This window comes from Eptatretus burgeri, chromosome 3 (genome assembly GCF_056783735.1).
Source record: "Eptatretus burgeri isolate ZD-2024b chromosome 3, Ebu_testis_v1, whole genome shotgun sequence".
Taxonomy (NCBI): Eukaryota; Metazoa; Chordata; class Myxini; order Myxiniformes; family Myxinidae; genus Eptatretus; species Eptatretus burgeri.
Window position 1 is genome coordinate 111,204,222 of NC_140963.1, and position 23,332 is coordinate 111,227,553.

The 23,332-nt window shown below is 40.1% G+C and overlaps 1 protein-coding gene across 2 annotated transcripts in view; it reads left to right on the forward strand.

Annotated features, from left to right (window-relative positions):
• LOC147030727 (uncharacterized) overlaps window positions 1–22,987 on the forward strand; it is a 38,621-nt gene extending 15,634 nt beyond the window's left edge. The window contains exons 2-10 of one of the 2 annotated variants that reach the window (XM_085875041.1): window positions 736–903; window positions 1,014–1,073; window positions 13,135–13,302; window positions 13,413–13,472; window positions 17,351–17,400; window positions 19,797–19,924; window positions 20,755–20,889; window positions 21,630–21,671; window positions 21,905–22,985. In XM_085875041.1, the coding sequence (XP_085731167.1) occupies window positions 746–903; window positions 1,014–1,073; window positions 13,135–13,302; window positions 13,413–13,472; window positions 17,351–17,400; window positions 19,797–19,924; window positions 20,755–20,889; window positions 21,630–21,671; window positions 21,905–22,003 (900 nt within the window). In that variant the 5' untranslated portion in view covers window positions 736–745 and the 3' untranslated portion in view covers window positions 22,004–22,985. Of the gene's footprint in view, window positions 1–735; window positions 904–1,013; window positions 1,078–13,134; window positions 13,303–13,412; window positions 13,473–17,350; window positions 17,401–19,796; window positions 19,925–20,754; window positions 20,890–21,629; window positions 21,672–21,904 lie in introns of both variants that reach the window. The other variant, XM_085875042.1, reaches the window with a different exon arrangement.
• The last annotated feature ends 345 nt before the right edge of the window (window positions 22,988–23,332 follow it).

The window sequence follows — 23,332 nt, forward strand, 5'->3', positions numbered from 1 at the left end:
AAATGCTGGTATTTTTGCAATCTCCGTGTGGTAAATGCTGGTGTTTTTACATCCTCCCTGTGGTAAATGCTGGTATTTTTACATCCTCTCTGTGGTAAATGTTGGTGTTTTTTCATTCTCCCTGTGGTAAATGGTGGTATTTTTACATTCTCCGTGTGGTAAATGATGGTATTTTTACATTCTCCGTGTGGTAAACACTGGTATTTTTACATCCTCCGTGTGGTAAATGCTGGTATTTTTACAATCTCCGTGTCGTAAATGCTGGTGTTTTTACATCCTACCTGTGGTAAATGCTGGTGTTGTTACATCCTCCGTGTGGTAAATGCTGGTATTTGTACATTCTCCATGTGGTAAATGTTGGTATTTGTGCATCCTCCATGTGGTAAATGTTGGTATTTTTACATTCTCCATGTGGTAAATGATGGTATTTTTACATTCTCCATGTGGTAAATGGTGGTATTTTTACATTCTCCGTGTGGTAAATGTTGGTATTTTTACATTCTCCGTGTGGTAAATGATGGTATTTTTACATTCTCCATGTGGTAAATGTTGGTATTTTTACATTCTCCGTGTGGTAAATGTTGGTATTTTTACATTCTCCGTGTGGTAAATGATGGTGTTTTTACATTTTTAATATCCTTTCTAACATTCTATTTTTGCATTTTTTTACATTTGTTGTAAATTAATTGGATTTAAGAGGTTTTTTTTGGATTTAAGAAGAGTGTTCTTTTTCAGGGAATCAACAATGAATCGCTCTCTTGGTTTTCAAGACATGAGTGTGACTTGCTCTCCCGATTCACAAGATGTTCGTGTGATTTGCTCTCCCGATTCACAAGATGTTCGTGTGAACCAGTCATCACCATCCACAACACTGAAGAAAACCACCCTTTGGAAGCGTCTGAAGTAAATCATTTCATTTCCCTCTTTTCCACCTTTATGACCAGTTTTTGGGTACACTGTCACTCCCTCAGAAAATGTGCAGTAAATTGACTTTTCAATCTCTTTAAACTTAGGCACAAGTGCAGCAGACGTGAGAAGAAGGGGGAGGCTTATCTCAATGAGGAACACACCGTGTAAGTAAGAGAAAATATCCATTCGGAAAGTCGTGGCATGAAACGTACATCCAATAGCAATGGTATTCCTTTAAGTAATTTGACGTGAACACTGTCGTATCTTGATCACATTTAGCTTTCTATTTTCTGTTTCATAGATTCGAGATTTCAGTGCTGGGCGGTTGCTTTGAGATGGTTGCACCGAGTTGTTTTGCCTGGGTTCATCCAGAATCTTGACCCAGATGTTTTTGGTCATCCTGGTGTTTTTCATGAAGCGTATCGATGTGTGTGTCTTCCCATCAAAGGATGTGAAGCTGGAGGATAATCGAGTAGCAATGGGGGTGTTTTCGGTTTGGGGTTCGTGAATGACTTCGGCCACTGGTTCCTTCCGGCAAACCTCATAAGGAAGTTGTGGTTGTTGGGATCGTTACAGGAGAAGAGAAACTTCAGGGTTTTCAGAATATTTCTCAGAAAGAAGGGCAAATGGCAAGTATCGGGACGTTGTTGATCAGAGGAGGGATGCGATAAATGGAATACCACATCAACCAGACGTTTCAAAACATTCGTCTTCGTTTGCAATGATTTGATCCATAATGAAGCATGGCAGCAACTGCTTTGCATGTCACAATATTATGTCAGAATAATACTTCATCACCAATGCAATCAACATTTGCAAGTAATTTTGATGAAATCATTAGTCATATCAGTCTGTGCTGAACGAACACCATATCCATTCATTTCATCAGTTTATAACCCACTGAACGAAGCGCGAACCGAGGTTAAGCACTTGGTTCACTCTGTCTGCAGGCGTCACTCTGTGACAAAGGGATTAGTTGATTTCAATTTAATTTTACATTTTGAACACTGCAGAACACGAATCAGAAAACTTTCTTGCAGTATCGCGGTACTTTACCTCTGAATGTGGAAAATTGTAGGGAATGTCATCCTGAGCACGCATCTGCACTTCTTCTTCTTCAATCATATGTAGCAGAAGTCTGCAGGGAAGCATCATTGGCTGAGGGCATGGCTTTGGTACTTGTTGCAATGTCCTCTGCTGGTTACGGCAGTTGTTTGGAATTTGTCCACGGTCCTGGCGACAGCTCGCCCACTCTTGGTGAAGGACACCATGGCTCATTATCGTCCACCAAGGAATGCCGACAGATGGGACATCCGCTCAACGTCCATCTGAGGGAGGGCACACACATTGATGAATCGCCCTGCCTGTGATAAGTCGGGATGAGAGTTTATAGCTGGGTTGTGATGCAAACCCAGGCTAAACAGTTTAGATGTGACTATGCATTCGTCAAGAATGTTACTTCACAAAGAGATGTTCCCACAATGGAAGAGCACATAGACGTCGTAACCAGTACAAATCCGTATTTAAATACTGACGACAGTATCGATATGCAGGACTGTACAAGCTTGTGTGACTCGGCAATTAAAACTGACTGAAGAATCTGACCTGGAGGAAACAAACAGGAAGTCAGGTGGAAACGGTGGAGAAGCTCACCAGTCAAGGTCCTACCTCCTCTGAACAAATAAGACTCTTCTTTCAAAATACATACAGGAAACACAATATAAACCTGATGGAATACTTTCCAGATCTTCCGTCCTTCCCCGAATGTGCTCAGGCTATCGTACGTAAGCCTGACTTATTCGGTTTCCACGAGGCACACTGTCACCGCTTCCAAAAATTAATCGCCAAGGCGAAAAGGAATTCTAATCAACTATCCCACTTTTAATCTTATTCTTAGAAGCTATTATTTTCCTCATGGCCAGTTTCAAGAGTGGAACAATAAATGTTAATGGTGGTGGGAGTCCACTCCACAAGATCCAAATTAAACGGCTGGTTGAGGTCAATGGTCTTAACATAGCTTTGTTACAAGAGACCCATGCTGTCCGATCTGTTCAAACTCAGTGGCAACTATTTATGGACAAGGAATGTTTCTTTTGTAACAACTCCTCATCGAAGGCAGGCATCATATTTGTCTTAGGGAAACATTTTCACCCATCCTGCCTTAAATTTACAAGTATTATTGATGGACACCTTGCTTCTGTGACCTTCTCTATCAATCAGGTCAAGTTTACAATTCTCAATGTGTCTGCTCCAAGCAACAATGACGAGCGGATCTCCTTTTTTGCCAAATTGAGGAAATTCCTGCAAACACTGGATTTGCAGACATGTCTAATTATTGGTGGAGATTTTAACCATACTGTTAATTGTTCATGTGAACGAAATGAGCCGGAACCCCAACCATGTACTGCAAAAGTTTTTGCAAACATCATTGCGAAATATAATCTCCATGATATTTGGCACGTCCAGCACCCTTCTGATCTGTCTACACATGGTGTCGTTGTTTAAACAACCACATCTCACTTGCGAGGCTTGATCGCATCGATGTAAATTCTCATTTATTACATGGAGGGTATCAATCAAATATCGTGCCTTCCGGTTTCTCCGACCATTCCCGAGCTCGAGTCTTTATTCAACTCTCTAAACCAGTGGTTCTCTACCTTTTTTTGCCCCATGCAGCCTTTTCACCATATGTCAGAATGTCATTCCCCCCTTTCCAATATTGTCTGACTCAAAAGGTGCATTCCAAATAATATGCATATTATATTGAAAATCTTTTATTTTTCCTTTCCAGTATTAGGACATATACATTTACGTGGATTATTTTTATAGGAGAATTTTTCTAATCTAACAGCAATCGAAAATGTTGATGGATTTTAAAACTTGAATAAAAGTAGTGTTTTTTAATATTCATAACGAATTACTTAACAGACTAAAGTTACTGAAGCATATTTCAATAAACAAAAAGTTCAATAGAATGCCAGGGTATTGTAATTCTTTTTATTCTGATGAAGATTGCAGTCAATGAGAAACCTGTGGTTGTTTTTTCTTCACCAATTCTTGGATACGCGGAGGTGTGCTTTAAAGGGCACAACACAGGTCATTTTCAACCTCCAATCCACTTTGTTGCTTCATTTTCATTGGCAACAGAGTTGAAAAGCCTGACTCACAAAGATATGTCGAAACAAATGGAAGCATTGCATGGATAGCTTTTTCTGACACTTTTGGGAAGGAATCGCACATCAAGGGCCAAAATTATGGGATTGATTTCTCATTGAACATACCTCTTGATCCTGAATCAGTCTTCACCTCCAGAAATTCATCTTGACAATGATCAGGAACTTTTTCAACTGACAATTTAAATGGATTTCACACTAAATCCAACTCCTTATCACTGAGTTCAGGAAAATGTCGGCTGAATTCATTTTCCAATGCTGTCAAATGTTGCAAAATTTCATTTTTTGCAAATTCTGGAAGCACTTGGTCTTCACCACCAGCAACAAGAATTGATGACAGTTTCTCAAACATTGCAACATTTTTGATCTTGACCTTTCTCTTCCAATTTTCCAGATTGCTCATGAAAGCTTCCAAGGAATCCATGTATTTTATGATGTTTGTATTCCTTCCTTGCATCTGAAGATTCAGTTTATTCAGCTGCTCAAAAATGTCAACCAAATAGGCAAGATGCATGATCCATTCCTCATCATCCAGCCAGACAAAAAATAGCATCTTACCCTGAACTTCAAAAAATAATTTCAGCTCATCTCGAAGCTCAAATACTCGCTCAGTTACATTTCCTTTTGAAAGCCACTGAACATTTGTGTGGAAAAGAAGCAAATGATGGCCTGCATCCATGTCAATACATAACTGTTTGAAAAGTCATGAGTTGAGAGCTCCTCCTTTGACAAAATGCACAATTTGAATTGTTTGATCCAAAACCTTCCCGAGTGGAGCTGGAAGTGTTTTTGAGGCCAGTGTCTGACGTTGGATCAGACAATGAATGCCTTTCACTTTTGGAGCTCGCTTTTTCACACAAACTTGAAATCCGGATTTTGTCGCCAACATAGCTGGTGCTCCATCTGAACAGCACCCACAGACATTATCCCACAAAAGATTTTCTGATTCAAAGAAAGATGAAACCTTATCCAAAATATCTGAGGCCTTGGGAGTTGCTTCAAGAGGAGAACAAAAGAGGAACTCATCTTTAATGAACCTGAGTGAACATATCTTGCAAACACCAGCAACTGGGAACACGATGCCACATCAATCGATTCATAAAGTTGAATTGAAAATAAGCCAAATGCTGCAGACTTGATCTCCTGCACAACTTGATCCTTCATGTCAATGGCCACGTTGCTGATCCTCCTTTGAACAGTATTGTTTGATCGTGAAACTGCTGCAATTTTTTTTTCTCCAAACCATTTCCCAACACAATTTCCACCATTTTGAGAGCACAAGGTTTGATCAGTTTCCCCAATTGTATGTGGTTTTTTTCTGCTTTGCTGTCTCCATTGCGACGACATGAGAAGCTTCAATAACCTTTTGGTTCATTTGTTGGAATGCCCCTGTTGAATCCAGCTTCATCTTTTCGAGAGCATTCCCATGACGTTCAAAAAAGATTTTGTCCTTGTCCTTGTGTTGAGGATGAACATTCTGCAAAAGTTGCTTCAACTTTGTTGGTTTCATCGAATCATTTGACAAAGTTGGCTACAAATAACACATTGAGGCCTTTCTTCTCCATTGATGATGATGGATGTGAATCCATATTGAATATATGAATCATCGTACCCTCCTTTTTGACACTCATGATGGGCTCCAAATTCTGTGAATAAAAAACAAGAATAAGTCAAAGATAACTATAAATGGAATATTTAGACAGATAAAAAAGTGAAATATGTATCTTTATTTTTAATTTAATCTGACATTCAATAAACTTTATTGAATGTCACAGATTAAATTAAAAACAAACTACAATTCTACAGATTGTACATAATCTACAGGACATCACACCTTAATCAATAAAGTGTGATGTCTTGCAGATTATGTACAATCTGTAGAATTGTAGTTTGCAGAAAGATCAATATTCCAACAGTTTGAGTCTGCCAATCTGTGGTCCCAATTCCCTCCTGAAACCCTGGAATTTCCCCCCTGGTTGAGAACCCCTGCTCTAAACCATGTCCAGGGAGCTCTCATTGGAAATTCAACAACAGTTTACTAGAAAACCTCAACTTCATTCAGGCCTTTGAATCCTTCTGGACGGCTCTCCGAGACCAGGAGTTAAACTGTCCCGTTAACCCGCTGATATGGTGGGATTTCGTAAAAACCCAAATTAAACGTTTCTGTCAACAGTATCAGTTTTTCTCAACAAGGGCTGACCATGAAATAAAGAAATTATTGCAGTTGGAGATTTTACATCTCCAACGGGTCATCGGACAAAATAATAGTAACATACAAAAAACCTTAAATGAGAAATAGTCCTTATTAAAGGAAATAACTGAGAGGAATGCACATGGTCTGGCGCCTTCGTTCGGATGAGGGTGTGACACCTGAATGAGGCAGACGTACCAACCAAGTACTTATTTCCCTTGGACAAACGTCTTCCCAGTAAGCAGCTTTCTCAGCTGCGATTGGTAGATTCATCCATTAACTTTACACAATCAGCAATCAAACTTTTTGCGAAGGAATACTTTTCGAAAATATATTCAATGGAACAAATAAATCCTTTCAGTGTCGCCTCTATATCCGTAGGCCTGCCAGTGTTGTGTGAAAATGGGCGTTCTCAACTGGAAAGACCCATTACTTTGGATGAACTTGGCACTGCCCGGCACGGCCTTGCCATTGGGAAAACACCTGGTTTGGATGGACATAGAACCGAATTCTACAGGAACTTTTGGCACTTATTGGATCCAGATCTCATGAACACTTTGAATGCAAGCTGCCAGCTTGGAGAGCTACCTCAGAGTTGCTGACGAACTCTTCTTACCCTCATCCCCAAAAAGGGAGACATGTTGTGTGTTGAAAATTGGCGTCCTATCTCCCTGTTATGTATGAGTGATAAGATATTTTCAAAAACCCTGGCATCGCGACTTACTCCTCATCTATCCTCGATGTTGAAGGAAGACCAATGTTACTGTGTCCCAAAACGTTCCATCAATGACATCTCCCTTGTGAGAGACATCATTGAACTGTGCAAGGAAAACCCTAAAAATTTAGGACTTCTCCTTGATCAGGAGAAAGCCTTTGACCATGTTGACCATCAGTACCTTTTTGAAGTGCTTGAGCAGTTTGGACTTGGTTCGACCTGCATCTCTTATATTAAAATACTATATAATAATATTTCTCATGTGCTTAAGATAAACAATGAACTTGTTACACCTTTGTCTGTTAACAGGGGAATTAGACTTGTGAGGTTGTCCTCTTTCTGGGTTGCTGTATGCTCTCTCCATCGAACCCTTACTGGTTTATTTGCGCTGTAGACTAACAGGGTTTACTTTGTCCCAGCTTGAACGGCCCATCAAGATACTGGCATACGCCGATGACGTATGTGTACTCGTGCGAGATAACAATGATATTATCATTTGTTATTGTTTATCCTTATTCGAAAAGGCTTCTTCAGCCAAAGTAAATTGGAACAAAACGAGCGCCCTTTGGCTCAGCCCGTTGTGATCATTGGCACCAAGACTTCCGGCTCCACTGGCATGGGCCAACGATGGTGTGAAATACCTCGGAGTGTTCTTCGGTAATAATACCACAGTAGCAAAGAATTGGGCTGGTCTGCTCAAGTTTGTTGAGGGTAAACTGCAAAAATGGAAAGGTCTGATCACACAACTGTCATATCGTGGAAGGGTCTTGGTCATCAACACACTGGTGGCCTCTACCTGATGGCACAGGTTCTTCGTGCTGCATCCTCCAGCGGTGTTGCTTCAACATCTCCAGAAGTGATTTGTGTCTTTTTCTGTGATGGTAAACATTGGCTGCGACCTGGGGTCCTCAGTTTACCACTGACCGATGGAGGCCAAGGCCTGGTCGACATAAAGAGCCGGCTAATGGCCTTTCAACTGTCGGTTGCTCTTCGCATGCTATACACGTGACCCTCTCCACCATGGGTCAACGTCGTTCGTCAACTTTTGCAAAAGGCTGGGAGACACGGCCATGACCACTCTCTTTTCCTGATGAACCTTTCCAAAATCGACACATCTCCTCTCTCTGGTTTATATCAGAGCATGCTAAATGCGTGGCAAGCTCTGACAACAACAAGAGCGACACATTCTTACACGAAGCAAATGTTTCTGGAAGAACCTTTGTCCTGCAATTCCTTTTTCCAGGATATGCCTGCTGATCGGTGTTTTATTCAACACTTTCCCGATAAGGGAGTTAAATCTGTCGCAGATCTTCGCAGCCCAAACGGCAGTTGGATCGGAGCTGATCCATTAACAAGCCTGATCGGTGTGCGATACTCTCGAATTGTTGCATGCATATAATGTTGTGTGCTTTGGACATACACACATGCATATAATGTTGTGTGCTTTGCTTGCACCTGCTTGGGAGCAGGACCAGCAGAGCAATGAACAAAATACACATCGAATACCTTCTCTCTCTACCTTTCCTGAAATCGGATGTGTTTTTTTTCTCTTGCCAGCTCTCTTCCTTGCCCCCCTTTTAACGGAGGCTTCATTGGCCTTCCCAAACAAAAAGGCCTTCATTTAGGTTGTGTAAAATTTCTTTCACATCGGCAAACAACATAGCAGAGGGTTCGATGGAGAGACCTCTTAACTTGTTCTCCCCCTTATTTTCCGAACTGGGAAGGTTTTTCGAACCCTACTGTACCGCCATGACATGGTGACCTCCAATGGAGACCAGTACACTGGATCCTTCCTTGTAATCACTTGTTACACCGTTTTTCAAATCTTCTGGTGGATGAATGTCCCATTTGTAAGAAGTCTGAAAACCTTTTTCACATCTATGTTGAATGCCAACGGTTGGCACATTTATTCATCTTACTTCGGAATTGTTTTGTGAGGTTTGGTTTGTTTTTAACACTTATGTGTTCATTCATGGATTGGATATCCCACACAAAAATTCCAATGCTGTGTAAGCCAATTTCCTGCTTGCTCAGGCAAAGATGGCAGTATATAAGTCAAGGAAATGAAAACTTGATGGTGTTGGAGTAAATGATGAAGATGCTTTGTTTTTGTTTTTGTTTGCGGGGGGGGGGGGGTGAGAGTGGCATGTGAGGATGTGGTGGTTGTGTGGGGGAGGGGTAAAGGCATTTTGTTAGTTTTGCAAAGGGGAGGACAAATTGGTCCATCAGCAAAGCAACAGCGAGGCGACAGAGCGACATATATAAATCACAAACACTTGCTCCGTGTGGACTTTCTTTGCATAATTTTTTTTTTTTTGCATTCTCCGTGGGGTAAATGCAGGTATTTATACATTCTCTATGTAGTACATGTTGGTATTTTTACATTCTCTATGTAGTAAATGCAAGTATTTATACATTCTCTACGTGGTAAATGCAGGTATTTATACATTCTCTACGTGGTAAATGCAGGTATTTATACATTCTCCGTGTGGTAAATGCAGGTATTTATACATTCTCTATGTGGTAAATGCAGGTATTTATACATTCTCCGTGTGGTCAATGCAGGTATTTATACATTCTCTATGTAGTAAATGTTGGTATGTTTACATTCTCTATGTAGTAAATGTTGGTATTTATACATTCTCCGTGTGGTCAATGCAGGTATTTATACATTCTCTATGTAGTAAATGTTGGTATGTTTACATTCTCTATGTAGTAAATGTTGGTATTTTTACATTCTCTATGTAATAAATGTTGGTATTTTTACATTCTCCGTGTGGTAAATGCAGGTATTTATACATTCTCTATGTAGTACATGTTGGTATTTTTACATTCTCTATGTAGTAAATGCAAGGATTTATACATTCTCTATGTGGTAAATGCAGGTATTTATACATTCTCCGTGTGGTAAATGGAGGTATTTATACATTCTCTATGTGGTAAATGCAGGTATTTATACATTCTCCGTGTGGTCAATGCAGGTATTTATACATTCTCTATGTAGTAAATGTTGGTATGTTTACATTCTCTATGTAGTAAATGTTGGTATTTTTACATTCTCTATGTAGTAAATGTTGGTATTTTTACATTCTCCGTGTGGTAAATGCAGCTATTTATACATTCTCTATGTAGTAAATGTTGGTATTTTTACATTCTCTATGAGGTAAATGCAAGTGTTTATACATTCTCTATGTGGTAAATGCAGGTATTTATACATTCTCCGTGTGATAAATGCAGGTATTTATACATTCTCTATGTAGTAAATGTTGGTATTTTTACATTCTCTATGTAGTAAATGTTGGTATTTTTACATTCTCTATGTAGTAAATGTTGGTATTTTTACATTCTCCGTGTGCTAAATGCAGGTATTTATGCATTCTCTATGTAGTAAATGTTGGTATTTTTACATTCTCTATGTAGTAAATGTTGGTATTTTTACATTCTCTATGTAGTAAATGTTGGTATTTTTACATTCTCTATGTAGTAAATGTTGGTATTTTTACATTCTCCGTGTGCTAAATGCAGGTATTTATACATTCTCTATGTAGTAAATGATGGTATTTATACATTCTCTATGTAGTAAATGTTGGCATTTTTACATTCTCTATGTAGTAAATGATGGTATTTATGCATTCTCTATGTAGTACATGTTGGTATTTTTACATTCTCTATGTAGTAAATGATGGTATTTATACATTCTCTATGTAGTAAATGTTGGTATTTTTACATTCTCCGTGTGCTAAATGCAGGTATTTATACATTCTCTATGAAGTAAATGTTGGTATTTTTTCATTCTCTGTGTGCTAAATGCAGGTATTTATACATTCTCTGTGTGGTAAATGTTGATATTTTTACATTCTCGATGTAGTAAATGTTGGTATTTTTACATTTTCTATGTAGTAAATGTTGGTATTTTTACATTCTCTATGTAGTAAATGTTGGTATTTTTACATTCTCCGTGTGCTAAATGCAGGTATTTATACATTCTCTATGTAGTAAATGTTGGTATTTTTACATTCTCTATGTAGTAAATGATGGTATTTTTACATTCTCTATGTAGTAAATGATGGTATTTATACATTCTCAATGTAGTACATGTTGATATTTTTACATTCTCTATGTAGTAAATGTTGGTATTTTTACATTCTCTATGTAGTAAATGTTGGTATTTTTACATTCTCCGTGTGCTAAATGCAGGTATTTATACATTCTCTATGTAGTAAATGTTGGTATTTTTACATTCTCTATGTAGTAAATGATGGTATTTATACATTCTCAATGTAGTACATGTTGGTATTTTTACATTCTCTATGTAGTAAATGTTGGTATTTTTACATTCTCTATGTAGTAAATGTTGGTATTTTTACATTCTCCGTGTGCTAAATGCAGGTATTTATGCATTCTCTATGTAGTAAATGTTGGTATTTTTACATTCTCTATGTAGTAAATGATGGTATTTATACATTCTCTATGTAGTAAATGTTGGCATTTTTACATTCTCTATGTAGTAAATGATGGTATTTATACATTCTCTATGTAGTACATGTTGGTATTTTTACATTCTCTATGTAGTAAATGATGGTATTTATACATTCTCTATGTAGTAAATGTTGGTATTTTTACATTCTCCGTGTGCTAAATGCAGGTGTTTATACATTCTCTATGAAGTAAATGTTGGTATTTTTACATTCTCCGTGTGCTAAATGCAGGTATTTATACATTCTCTGTGTGGTAAATGTTGATATTTTTACATTCTCTATGTAGTAAATGTTGGTATTTTTACATTTTCTATGTAGTAAATGTTGGTATTTTTACATTCTCTATGTAGTAAATGTTGGTATTTTTACATTCTCCGTGTGCTAAATGCAGGTATTTATACATTCTCTATGTAGTAAATGTTGGTATTTTTACATTCTCTATGTAGTAAATGATGGTATTTATACATTCTCAATGTAGTACATGTTGATATTTTTACATTCTCTATGTAGTAAATGTTGGTATTTTTACATTCTCTATGTAGTAAATGTTGGTATTTTTACATTCTCCGTGTGCTAAATGCAGGTATTTATACATTCTCTATGTAGTAAATGTTGGTATTTTTACATTCTCTATGTAGTAAATGATGGTATTTATACATTCTCAATGTAGTACATGTTGGTATTTTTACATTCTCTATGTAGTAAATGTTGGTATTTTTACATTCTCTATGTAGTAAATGTTGGTATTTTTACATTCTCCGTGTGCTAAATGCAGGTATTTATACATTCTCTATGTAGTAAATGTTGGTATTTTTACATTCTCTATGTAGTAAATGATGGTATTTATACATTCTCAATGTAGTACATGTTGGTATTTTTACATTCTCTATGTAGTAAATGTTGGTATTCTTACATTCTCTATGTAGTAAATGTTGGTATTTTTACATTCTCCGTGTGCTAAATGCAGGTATTTATACATTCTCTATGTAGTAAATGTTGGTATTTTTACATTCTCTATGTAGTAAATGATGGTATTTATACATTCTCTATGTAGTAAATGTTGGTATTTTTACATTCTCCGTGTGGACTTTCTTTACATAATTTTTTTTTGCATTCTCCGTGTGGTAAATGCAGGTATTTATACATTCTCTCTGTAGTAAATGTTGGTATTTATACATTCTCTATGTCGGAAATGTTGGTATTTATACCTTCTCTATGTGGTAAATATTGGTATTTTTACATTCTCCATGTGGTAAATGATGGTGTTTTTACATTCTCCATGTAGTAAATGATGGCATTTTTACATTATCCATGTAGTAAATGATGGTATTTTTACATTATCCATGTAGTAAATGTTGGTATTTTTACATTATCCATGTAGTAAGTGTTGGTATTTTTACATTCTCCATGTGGTAAATGGTGGTCTTTTTACATTCTCCATGTAGTAAATGTTGGTATTTTTACATTCTCCTTGTGGTAAATGGTGGTCTTTTTACATTCTCTATGCAGTAAGTGTTGGTATTTTTACATTCTCCTTGTGGTAAATGATGGTCTTTTTACATTTTTAATATCATTTCTATCATTCTATTTTTGCATTTTTTACATTTGTTGTAAATTAATTGGATTTAAGAGGTTTTTTTTGGATTTAAGAAGAGTGTTCTTTTTTAGGGAATCAACAATGAATCGCTCTCTTGGTTTTCAAGAAATGAGTGTGATTTGCTCTCCCGGTTCACAAGACGTTGGTGTTATTTGCTCTCCCGATTCACAAGACGTTCGTGTGAAACAGTCATCACCATCCACAACACCGAAGAAAACCACCCTTTGGAAGCGTCTGAAGTAAATTATTTCATTTCCCTCTTCTTCACTTTTATGACCAGTTTTGGGGTACACTGTCACTCCCTCACAAAATGTGAAGTAAATTGACTTTTCAATCTCTTTCAACTTAGGCACAAGTGCAGCAGACGTGAGAAGAAGGGGGAGGCTTGCAGCAATGAGGAACACACCGTGTAAGTAAGAGAAAATATCCATTCGGAAAGTCGTGGCATGAAACGTACATCCAATAGCAATGGTATTCCTTTAAGTAATTTGACGTGAACACTGTCGTATCTTGATCACATTTAGCTTTCTATTTTCTGTTTCATAGATTTGAGATTTCAGTGCTGGGCGGTTGCTTTGAGATGGTTGCACCGAGTTGTTTTACTTGGTTCCATCCAGAATCTTGACCCAGATGTTTTTGCTCATCCTGGTGTTTTTCTTGAAGGGCATCGATGTGTGTGTCATCCCATCAAAAGATGTGAAGATGGTGGACCATCTCGTAGCACTGGGGGTGTTTTTCGGGTTGTGGTTCGTGAATGACTTCGGCCACTGGTTCTTTCCGGCAAACCTCATAAGGAAGTTGGGGTTGTTGGGATAGTTACAGGAGAAGAGAAGCTTTAGGGTTTTCAGAATATTTCTCAGAAAGAAGGGCAAATGGCAAGTATCGGGACGTTGTTGATCAGAGGAGGGATGCGATACATGGAATACCACATCAACCAGACGTTTCAAAACATTCGTCTTCGTTTGCAATGATTTGATCCATTATGAAGCATGGCAGCAACTGCTTTGCATGTCACAATATTATGTCAGAATAATACTTCACCACCAATGCAGTCAACATATGCAAGTAATTTTGAGGAAATCATTAATCATATAATTCCTGTGCTTCACAAACACTATATCCATTCATTTAATGTTTATCACCCACCGAACGAAGCGCAAACCAAGGTTACGCACTTGGTTCACGCTGTCTGTCTAAACACGTCACTCTCTGACAGAGGAATTGCTTGATTTCAGTTTAGTTTTACATTTTGAACACTGTAGAACACGAATCGGAAAACTTTCTTGCAGTATTGCAGTACTTTCGCTCTGAATGTGGAAAAGTATATGGAATGTCATCCTGAGCACGCATCTGCACTACATGTGCATCTTCAATCATGTGCAGCACAAGGCTGCATCATTGGCTGAGGGCACGGCTGTGCTGCTTGTTGCAATGTCCTCTGCTGGTCATGGCAGGAATTTGGAATTTTTCCACGGTGCGGGTGATAGCTCGCCGACTCTTCATGAAGGACACAATGGGATCGTTCACGTCCACCAAGGTATCCTGGCAGATGAGACGCCCGCTCAACATCCATCCGAGGGACCCTTTTTTCTCCTTGTATGGGAGGCTTCTCCTGGGAGAAGCTTCATGTGCAAGACGTCTGCATCTTCTTCCTCCATCCTTGCCTGTCTTGGTGCTCTCATGAGCCTCTCCTGGTACTCTCACGGTGGACTCTCCCATCTCCACTCACATGCACACCCATGGACTCTCTTATGTCCTCGTTAGTTCTCCACCCGAACTCTCCTGTATCGACCCCTCTGGTCTCGACTCTCGTGCAGGGACTTCTCTTCCTCTTCCTCCTGGGCAAAGTCTTGCTCTCAGGTCCTGGCCACAGGGGCGGCCCCAACAAAAAAATATGCACATCCGCTCATCTGGGTTCCACAGCCCACCGCACTACCACAGCTGGCACACACTGACCAGCAAGATCTTAATTGGCCTTTTTTGCACACCCATGACATGTGTGCCTCTGAGGATGAGAAGTCCACGCCGAGTCCCGCTGTCCAGAGGTATCTACGCATTCATAATTAATCTGTTTACCCTGTCTATACATTGCATACGCTGCCTCCTCAGCGTCATGTGATTCAAATGTCTTACTCCAACAGATCCCTTTGACATGGCAATCGAACCTCCTCAAAACACACGGACCATACTACACTTACAACAGTCCAGCTACGGATCCCCCCCCTTCCATGGAAGAATATATATTTCAATAATATGTGTTTATTTAGTCTGAAAGATGATAACGGTCCTCATACTGATCTGTGGTGGGGACCCCTTTTACTTGCATTCTTCCGTTCACATCCAATCTTTGGTTCCCATCATGAATCCAATTAGTTCTTCGTTTAAACTTCTGAAAGTTTAGATCCACTACATCCACTCCACTTCCCTCTTCCATCAAATCTTTGACTTTCAAAGTCGGCGTTCATTCATCTGGAGGATTCCTGCGACTATTTGAAATTTCCATTTTGAAATGTTCGGCTGTTTCAACTCCCCATTTTAGCACTTGCTGCTTGAAGCTTGGATGAAACTTCTTTCGTGCACTGTGCAGGGCTGTGGATAGCATCATTTGTGAAACACTGGAATAATAGTTTATATCTGGGCCAAGATTCAAACCTAGGCTCGAGGAGAGTATGGAAGCTTGCGACACCAAGGGGAAAGAAAAAATAATAAACAAACAAAGGAGCAATACCCCCAGGGCACTCACCTTGTAGTGGCTGGCTAAGACAACCAGGGAACATGGATGGATGAACTGGTGGGCATGGATGACCCACAAAATATGGAATGGAGAAGAAAGTAAACACCTTTGGATTTTTTTCATTCCATGAACAAACTTTGGTGCATCATGGGTGATAAAGGTTATGGTACAGTTTCATCAAAATTGAGTGTGTGTTTTCAGAGAAGGAAGGAAATACATATTTTGGGGGGCAATCCCCCCCTCTCACCCGAAGACCTCAAATTTTTCAATGGCATGAACAAACTTTCGAACATCATGGGTGATTAAGCCTGTGGTCAAGTTTGATATCGAAATTGTGTGTGTAGTTTCTGAGAAGAAAGCAAATATATTTTGGGGGGCAAGCCTCGTAGACCCCTTTGGGGCCCAAATTTATTTATTATTACTTTTTTTTTTAATGCCATGAACAAATTTTGGTACATTCCCGGTGATGAACGTTGTGTTAGAGTTTCATCGAAATGTGTCGTTTGAGAGAAGAAATTGAAAGGACTGTATTTGTGAACGGACGGATGACACGCCATCTCATAAGCTCCTGGAACTACGTTCTCGGTAAGCTAAAACAAGTGTGCTTTTGGTGATCTTTACACCCTCTTCACCATGTGACACTTCTTGGCTTCATTGTCAACTGTGTGTGAAGACACTTGGTGGAGTAGCAGTCCCGTAGTGTTGTTTAAAAGACAAATTCAGAGACGGGGGCAATTCAAATTATTTTCATCCAACGGACCAACCGGAGGATCATCCATCCATGTACTTTTGTATCCACAAAATTTCAAAAACCGTTCTACTTTTAGTTTGCATATTGCAGATATCTATTCCTCATGACATTATCTCAACCTGATTAGTTTACGGCTGCGATTGATGAATTGTGTTGCTATGGCAACCATCTTGGTGATTTGGCTTGTGTACGTGATATTTCAAAAAACGTTCAATATTTAGCTTTCAAATGACACAGATCGATTCATTCTGTCACCCAAAAGGTGGGAGACCTCGATAATCTGATCCTTGTTATTCTGACATTGTTTATTATTTGTGACATTTTTAGCTCACCTGGAACATCGTTCCGGGGAGCTTATGGGATGGCATGTCGTCCATCCGTTCGTCTGTCCAGAAATATTTTTCAACTTCTTGTCTGAAACTACACAAACGATTTCGATGAAACTTGACTACATCCAACATCACCCATGATGTAGCAAATATTGTTCATGGCACAAAAAAAATTGGCGTCTAAATGTGGTGTTGTCCCACAATGGAGGTATTTGCTTTCTTCTTAGAAACTAAACACACGATTCCGATGAAACTTCACCACAACCTTCATCACCCATGATTGTACCACAGTTTGTTCACGGCAAAAAAAAAATAATCCATCGGTCTTTACTTTCTTCTCCATAACATATTTTGTAGGTCATCCATGTCTTCCAGTGCCTGGTTATCTTATCCAGCCGCCACCAAGTGAGCGCCCAGGGGTATTGTCCCTATGTTGAACTACAACTTACAAAATCTTTCTTTATTTTCTGCAGGTATGCTGAGCCTGAAATACTGAAATCTTTTGAGGAAGAGCCACAAACTGGTAAGTTTTGAGAATGAATCTTTTCTCATAAGTTACAAGTATTTTGCCTTTTATTTGGATATTTAATGACTTGGATGAGGAGAGACCTGAAAATGGTTGTTGTCGTAGTTCTTATTTTCAATTTCCCACAAAGGCTGCTTGTTCATGATAATGACACGAACAACTTCCCCCTCACTGCAGCAACCTTTCCCTTGCATGCTCTGGCCATTTTGTTTTGATTCTCCAGCAATGCCATGGTGGTGTTTTAACCACTTTTCACCACTTTTTTCCCAGCAGATTTGGAAGCTTACCTCATATTTAACACCGTCTTTCAGCAGATTGCAATTTCACAGATTTGAAGGAAATTTTGAATGGTTTGGGGTGCCGGCAATAATTCACCTTTTCTTGGCTGACATATATTTTGGATCTTTCGTGTCCCACCAGTAATCAATGCAAGCCATTCCATATTGAGCTGTTGCTGTAGATTTGCAAAGTAACTTTTTCTGAATACATTTCCTCTCTGAGTTGGGGTTGGTGGGGTAATGTATTGTCTCAACCATCTGTGGAGAGATCTTCAGAATTCCCTCTACTTACAATACAACACAAAACACACTGACACAGACTTCAAAATTCACAGCGCACACAAAATGATACATATATCCCACACATCTACAGAACACAATAACAAACACAACATGTCACTCCAGCCTGAGTCATCCACCGACGATCCAAGTCCTTTTAGCCTTTGACCATGTTGAGCAACCGTGCCAAATAAGGTGGAGATGTTTTGGGAGTGGGCCTTCTTGCTCTTTGTGCTCTTTTGACTCCAACCTCTGCCATACCATCTCTCATCCCTCTGATCAGCAGGCAGCAGCCTCTTCACTCTCTGCAGATCTGGATAAAATCACAAACTGGTGAAACACTTGGATCACGTCTTTCAATCGTAACAAATCTCACACTCTCACAATGTCTCTCCATCTGGAACCCCCCGCCACACCCCCCCCGCCCCCATCTACTTTCTCAATAACCCCCTTGAAAAAGTCCTTTCATTCAAGCTATCTGCCACGATCTTTCCCAGGAAAGCCACATCTCCAAGCAGGCCTCCAAAGCCAGTCACCGACTGGGCATCCTCCGTCGTGCGAAATCCTTCCTTGGCACACCTCATCTTCGAGCCACTTAAAAGCTTTCATCCGCACTCTGAAGGAGTACTGCTCTCACCTCTGGGGTGGTGCTCCTGCCTCACACCGAGCCCGACTTCACGCTGTGGAAACCAAGCCTTCGTGTGGTGAAGAAGTTGTGACTCATTCGTATCGCATGCAATGGAGCGGTCTTTGGGTCTCTCACCACAGGCAGGTCGATGGTCTTTCAGTCTTCTACCGTCTCTCCGGCAACTCCCCCCCCCCTTCTCTGTCTGTGATCTGTCCCACCCCCATATTTCATCAGGACATTCGTGCTCTGCCATCAACCCCCTTCTGGTAAAACTACCAAAATCAAGAATCACTGCTCACCTTCACTCTTTCATTCCTCTTTTTTCCTCACCAAGCTGTTCCTCACGAACTCCCACACTCACTTCAATCCAACTCTCCCTTCCATTTCTTCAAAACAGCTGTTGTTCACTCTCATCTCTTATCTTCCCCCATCCAAAACCATGATCTTTTCTACCCCTGTTAATCCACCCCAAACCCACATCCTTCAAATTCCTTGCTTTCCTTCCAGAAAGTCCCTTTTTTGTGAGGACCAGGAAGTCCCTGAAGTGTCCGTCTCTTGTTTACCCCATGTACCCCGCCCCACCTCTCTCCCTTCCACAGATTTCCAAATGTCTCTCTTCCCCACTGTTTCGTGGTTCCCTCTCCCACCCCTCTTGTCTCCAGCTCCCCTTGTTTTTCAATCTTTGTGTTTGCTCGAACACAAACCTCGACATTGTATATTTTATAAAAGGGTTGACACCAGAAACATCAGTTTCCCCTTGGTTCCAATGGCGGTTACCATCGCTCGATCAATGTCCTGGCGATTCCATGATGGACGTTGTGCTCGGTGTCCCGACTGATTGCATAAGCTTGGAGACATTAAACACCTCTCGGTATCTTTCATGAAGACTTGGCAAGTTATTGACGGCACCCTGAACGAATTACAAATTCCTGCCTTTACCAACTACAATCATGTCAGGCCGAGCCAACCTGTTCCTGAAAGACTCAGACCAATCATGCATCTTTGTCCTTGTCTCCTTGACCTCTTACTCGTGGACATGGTACAGTGGTACACAAACAACTGGTTGGTCAAGAAGTAGAAGAAGAAGACGATGAAACCGACGATATAATTTCCAACATGCACACACATCTGAACACATTGGTATTCTGTCCATTGATCTTTTTCTGTCACAATATCTGTTTGCTGTTGATTTCACCTCATCTTTGCAGGATTTCCTCTTCGTCAGAGTGAAGAAATAAAGGTTGGTGATGGGTTCAAGAAAGATTGTGAAGATGATGATGGTGATGACATTAATGAGATTGAGTGCAATGAGGCCAAGTTTGGGGAGCAATCTCCGGTAAGTAAGACTTTGGATTACCTACATATTTATGTGTGATACAAATTATTTCCTCCTCTTTAGTTCTGATGACATTTCTGACAGGAGTTGATGTGATGGTTCGCAGGATGGCCGAGAAGTACACACACTCCCCTCGAAGCAGTCCAACCTGGGTTGGGAAATTATTTTCAGAAGTTTACCGCTGCTGATGCAGAGTCTTTTCACCACCTTACTTAATGTGTTAAATTCGTTAATCGTGCCTGTTTGTGTCCTTCAGGACGTTCTCAACAACAGAAGGTTTCCTGTTTGGAATGATTTTCAATTTTGTTTGACTGCCACATAAGCAGACAGATTAAAACAATTACCTGACACCTCAGTGCAGATGTGGGCTGACAGGATTGCGTGGAAGTCTGCACACTCACCTCGAAGCTGTCTGGCCTGGATTCGCATGCCGACCGAGCTATAAACTGTCTTCCCGATGTTTCACAGGCGTGGTGATTTATCATTGTGTGTGCCGTCCCTCAGATGGACGTTAAACTGGGTGTCCCATCTGCTGGCAATAGTTGGTGTACATTAAAGATCCCACGGTGTCATTCACGATGAGTAGGCAAGCTATAGCTGGCACCCTGGCCAAATTACAAATTCCTGTCCTGACTTCCTGAGCCGGAGTGGCGACTCAACCAGCAATACAGCACAGCAACTGCTTCAGCAACACCGACTGTTTGCATGATGATGATGATGATGATGATGATGATGATGATGATGATGATGATGATGATGATGATCATTATTATTATTGAGTTGATGTGACATAATGACTAAACACTCCATGTTTGTGCATTTGTTATCAGGTGCAGGTACCACAAGCCTCGACTCTGTGCACCAAAAAGTACACTCAAAAGTTCGAAGATTGGCAGGTTATCTCCGAAATTGGAGGAGTCTTTGGAACCATCTCCAAAGGAAAGAACATTCACACTGCAGAAGAGGTACAATCTTGTTTTACACAGTACTTGTGTCATCCTTTTACATTATGGGAGCTGGAATACAGCTCGTGGGAGAGTGATAACACAGAACAGAAAGAACACGGTGAACACAGACAGTGGGTTAGAGTGACATGGCAGAGGGACATGAGGAAGAAGAATGATAACAAAGGGATGGGAAGATTCTCCTGCCCATGAATTCACCTCTTTTTCTGTTTAGTTGAAAGATACTTTTCTTTTAGATACACAGGCCCCACATCATTCACGTAGAAGATTCCATCAAATATGTAATCACAACGAACAAATGTTGTGCAATTTGGGACAGATGATGACTGTCAGAAATCTCACCAAAAAATATTGGAAAAAACCATTTTGAGGCAAAATTGAGGGGGCTTCTTAATTCCTATCATTGGTTTTCCCCAAATTCTCGCATCACTTACCTCCACCCCCTCGACTCCCTCACCCCTTACACTTCATTCTTCAATTTCATTTTTCTTCCTCTTCCAATTCCTGCCACTTAACCAGACTCACTTGTGGTGTGACTACACATATCTGTCTCCCTATTCCACTAAGGTATGTCTTTTATCGATGTAAAGTTGTTCCTTTCTGTCATTTAGCCCCAACATAGACTTCTGTATCAGTCGATGTTATCATTGTATAACCACAACAAACCAATATTGGATATTTACTTGTTTTCCCACAATGTAACTAATGTGGTACAATATGACTCATGTCATCTCTTTCAGGTTCCTTTGAAGAGGGTAAATAAATCGAACTACATTGAAGACGTAAGTTTGTGTGAATATGGAGATAACGGTGTTTAAACTGATGAACAAATCCAATTTCATTTACCTCTGAACTGTTCTGAAAGATGATTGTCTATTGGCGCCTGAGGCTGAGAGTCTCTCTTTTTGTGTGTGACAATTTTGTGGTTTTAGCTTTGGGGCAGGCAAATTAATCTTTATACAGCTTACAAAATGAGTTTGTTCAATTTTCTTCTTTTTTCATTCTTTTTTTGCAGTTCATCACTGAAGCTTTCATCTTGAAGGGTCTTGATCGTACAAACATTCGTAAGTGTGGATTTCACTCAAACTTATCGAATGTTGTCTTATCGCAATAATTCTCATCACTGGTTTGCCTTGCATGGCGTTGGCTTCACGGTGAGGGTGCTGGCTTGGGATCCTAGGGTCCTGAGTTCGAGCCCCATTGGCTGTTTAATTAACACCAGGGGGTTGACTCGGCCTGTCATCCTTCCGAGGTCGGCGAAATGAGCATCAGTGTGCTGGTAATCGGGGCACTGCATCAGCGGCAAAGCTATGCCCCAAACCAATGATGCAACCAGCAGCCAAAAAAAGGCTGCACACGAAGGGAACTGGTTTGCCTTCACCTGTCCACTCTATACGAATTGTGATTGATACATACACTACCCATATAACCACCCCTGTCCCATCCCTTGTTTGGACCATTTATATTCCAGTCTGACCCCCCTCCCCTACCCCATCCACCCATGCTTATTTAATGGATGTACTTATGAGTGTTATCCAGGGAGCTGCCTAAATCTTTGCAGACAAGATCATCGATGGTGAAAGGAGCATATCAAAGCTTACCTGTTGATTACTTGTCAGTGGAAGGGTCACACAAAATCCACTTGAGATGTGTTTGATATTGGACGAGTTTCTTTTGTCATTAATGTGTCCCACGATCTTGTTTCCCTGCGGTGAGGAATATTTCCTTTGGAAAAATTAAGTCCAGTTGCCAAATGAGCCTCATGACGGAGTATGTGGATAGAGGTAAGGTTTCTGAAACCATTTGCTGAAACGCGCTATTTGTGTCCCTCAAGTTCACCTTTGAGCAGATAAATAATTTAGTAATTTGTAATCATGAATTATGATGTCCTGATTGTTGGGGCCTTTTATATTCTGGTTGAGGCTCATGCTCAACAATATATATATTTGTTTCAGGAACATAAAGAGCAGAAAAGTACTTTAGTTTCATCCTCTCATGCTCAGAGTCTGTTGCCCCCACAACCACATGTATTAAGCTCAACCATGAAGGTTTTTTTTTTTGTATACACCGTCGAGGCTCCAATGAAAGCTAAAACACAAAGCACAGCAAGGGGGGCATGAGACAAGAGGGGTGGGAGAGGGAAGGATAAAACAGTGGGGTTCAGAGACATGAGGAGAACTGTGGAAGGGAGAGGGATGGGGTGGGATACACAGGGTAAACAAAATTGACACCACAGGGACTTATAGGTCCTCACATGACAGGAACTTTCAGAAAGGAAAGCACGGAATTTTGGAGAAGGGTTTGGGGTTGATTAGTGGGGGAAGAAAAGGTCATGGTTTTGGATGGGGGAAAAAAAGGGATGGTGGTGAACAGCTGTTTTGAAGACCTGGAGGGAAGAGTGCGGTTGAAGAGAGTGTGGGAATTTGTTCCAAATGTGGAAAAA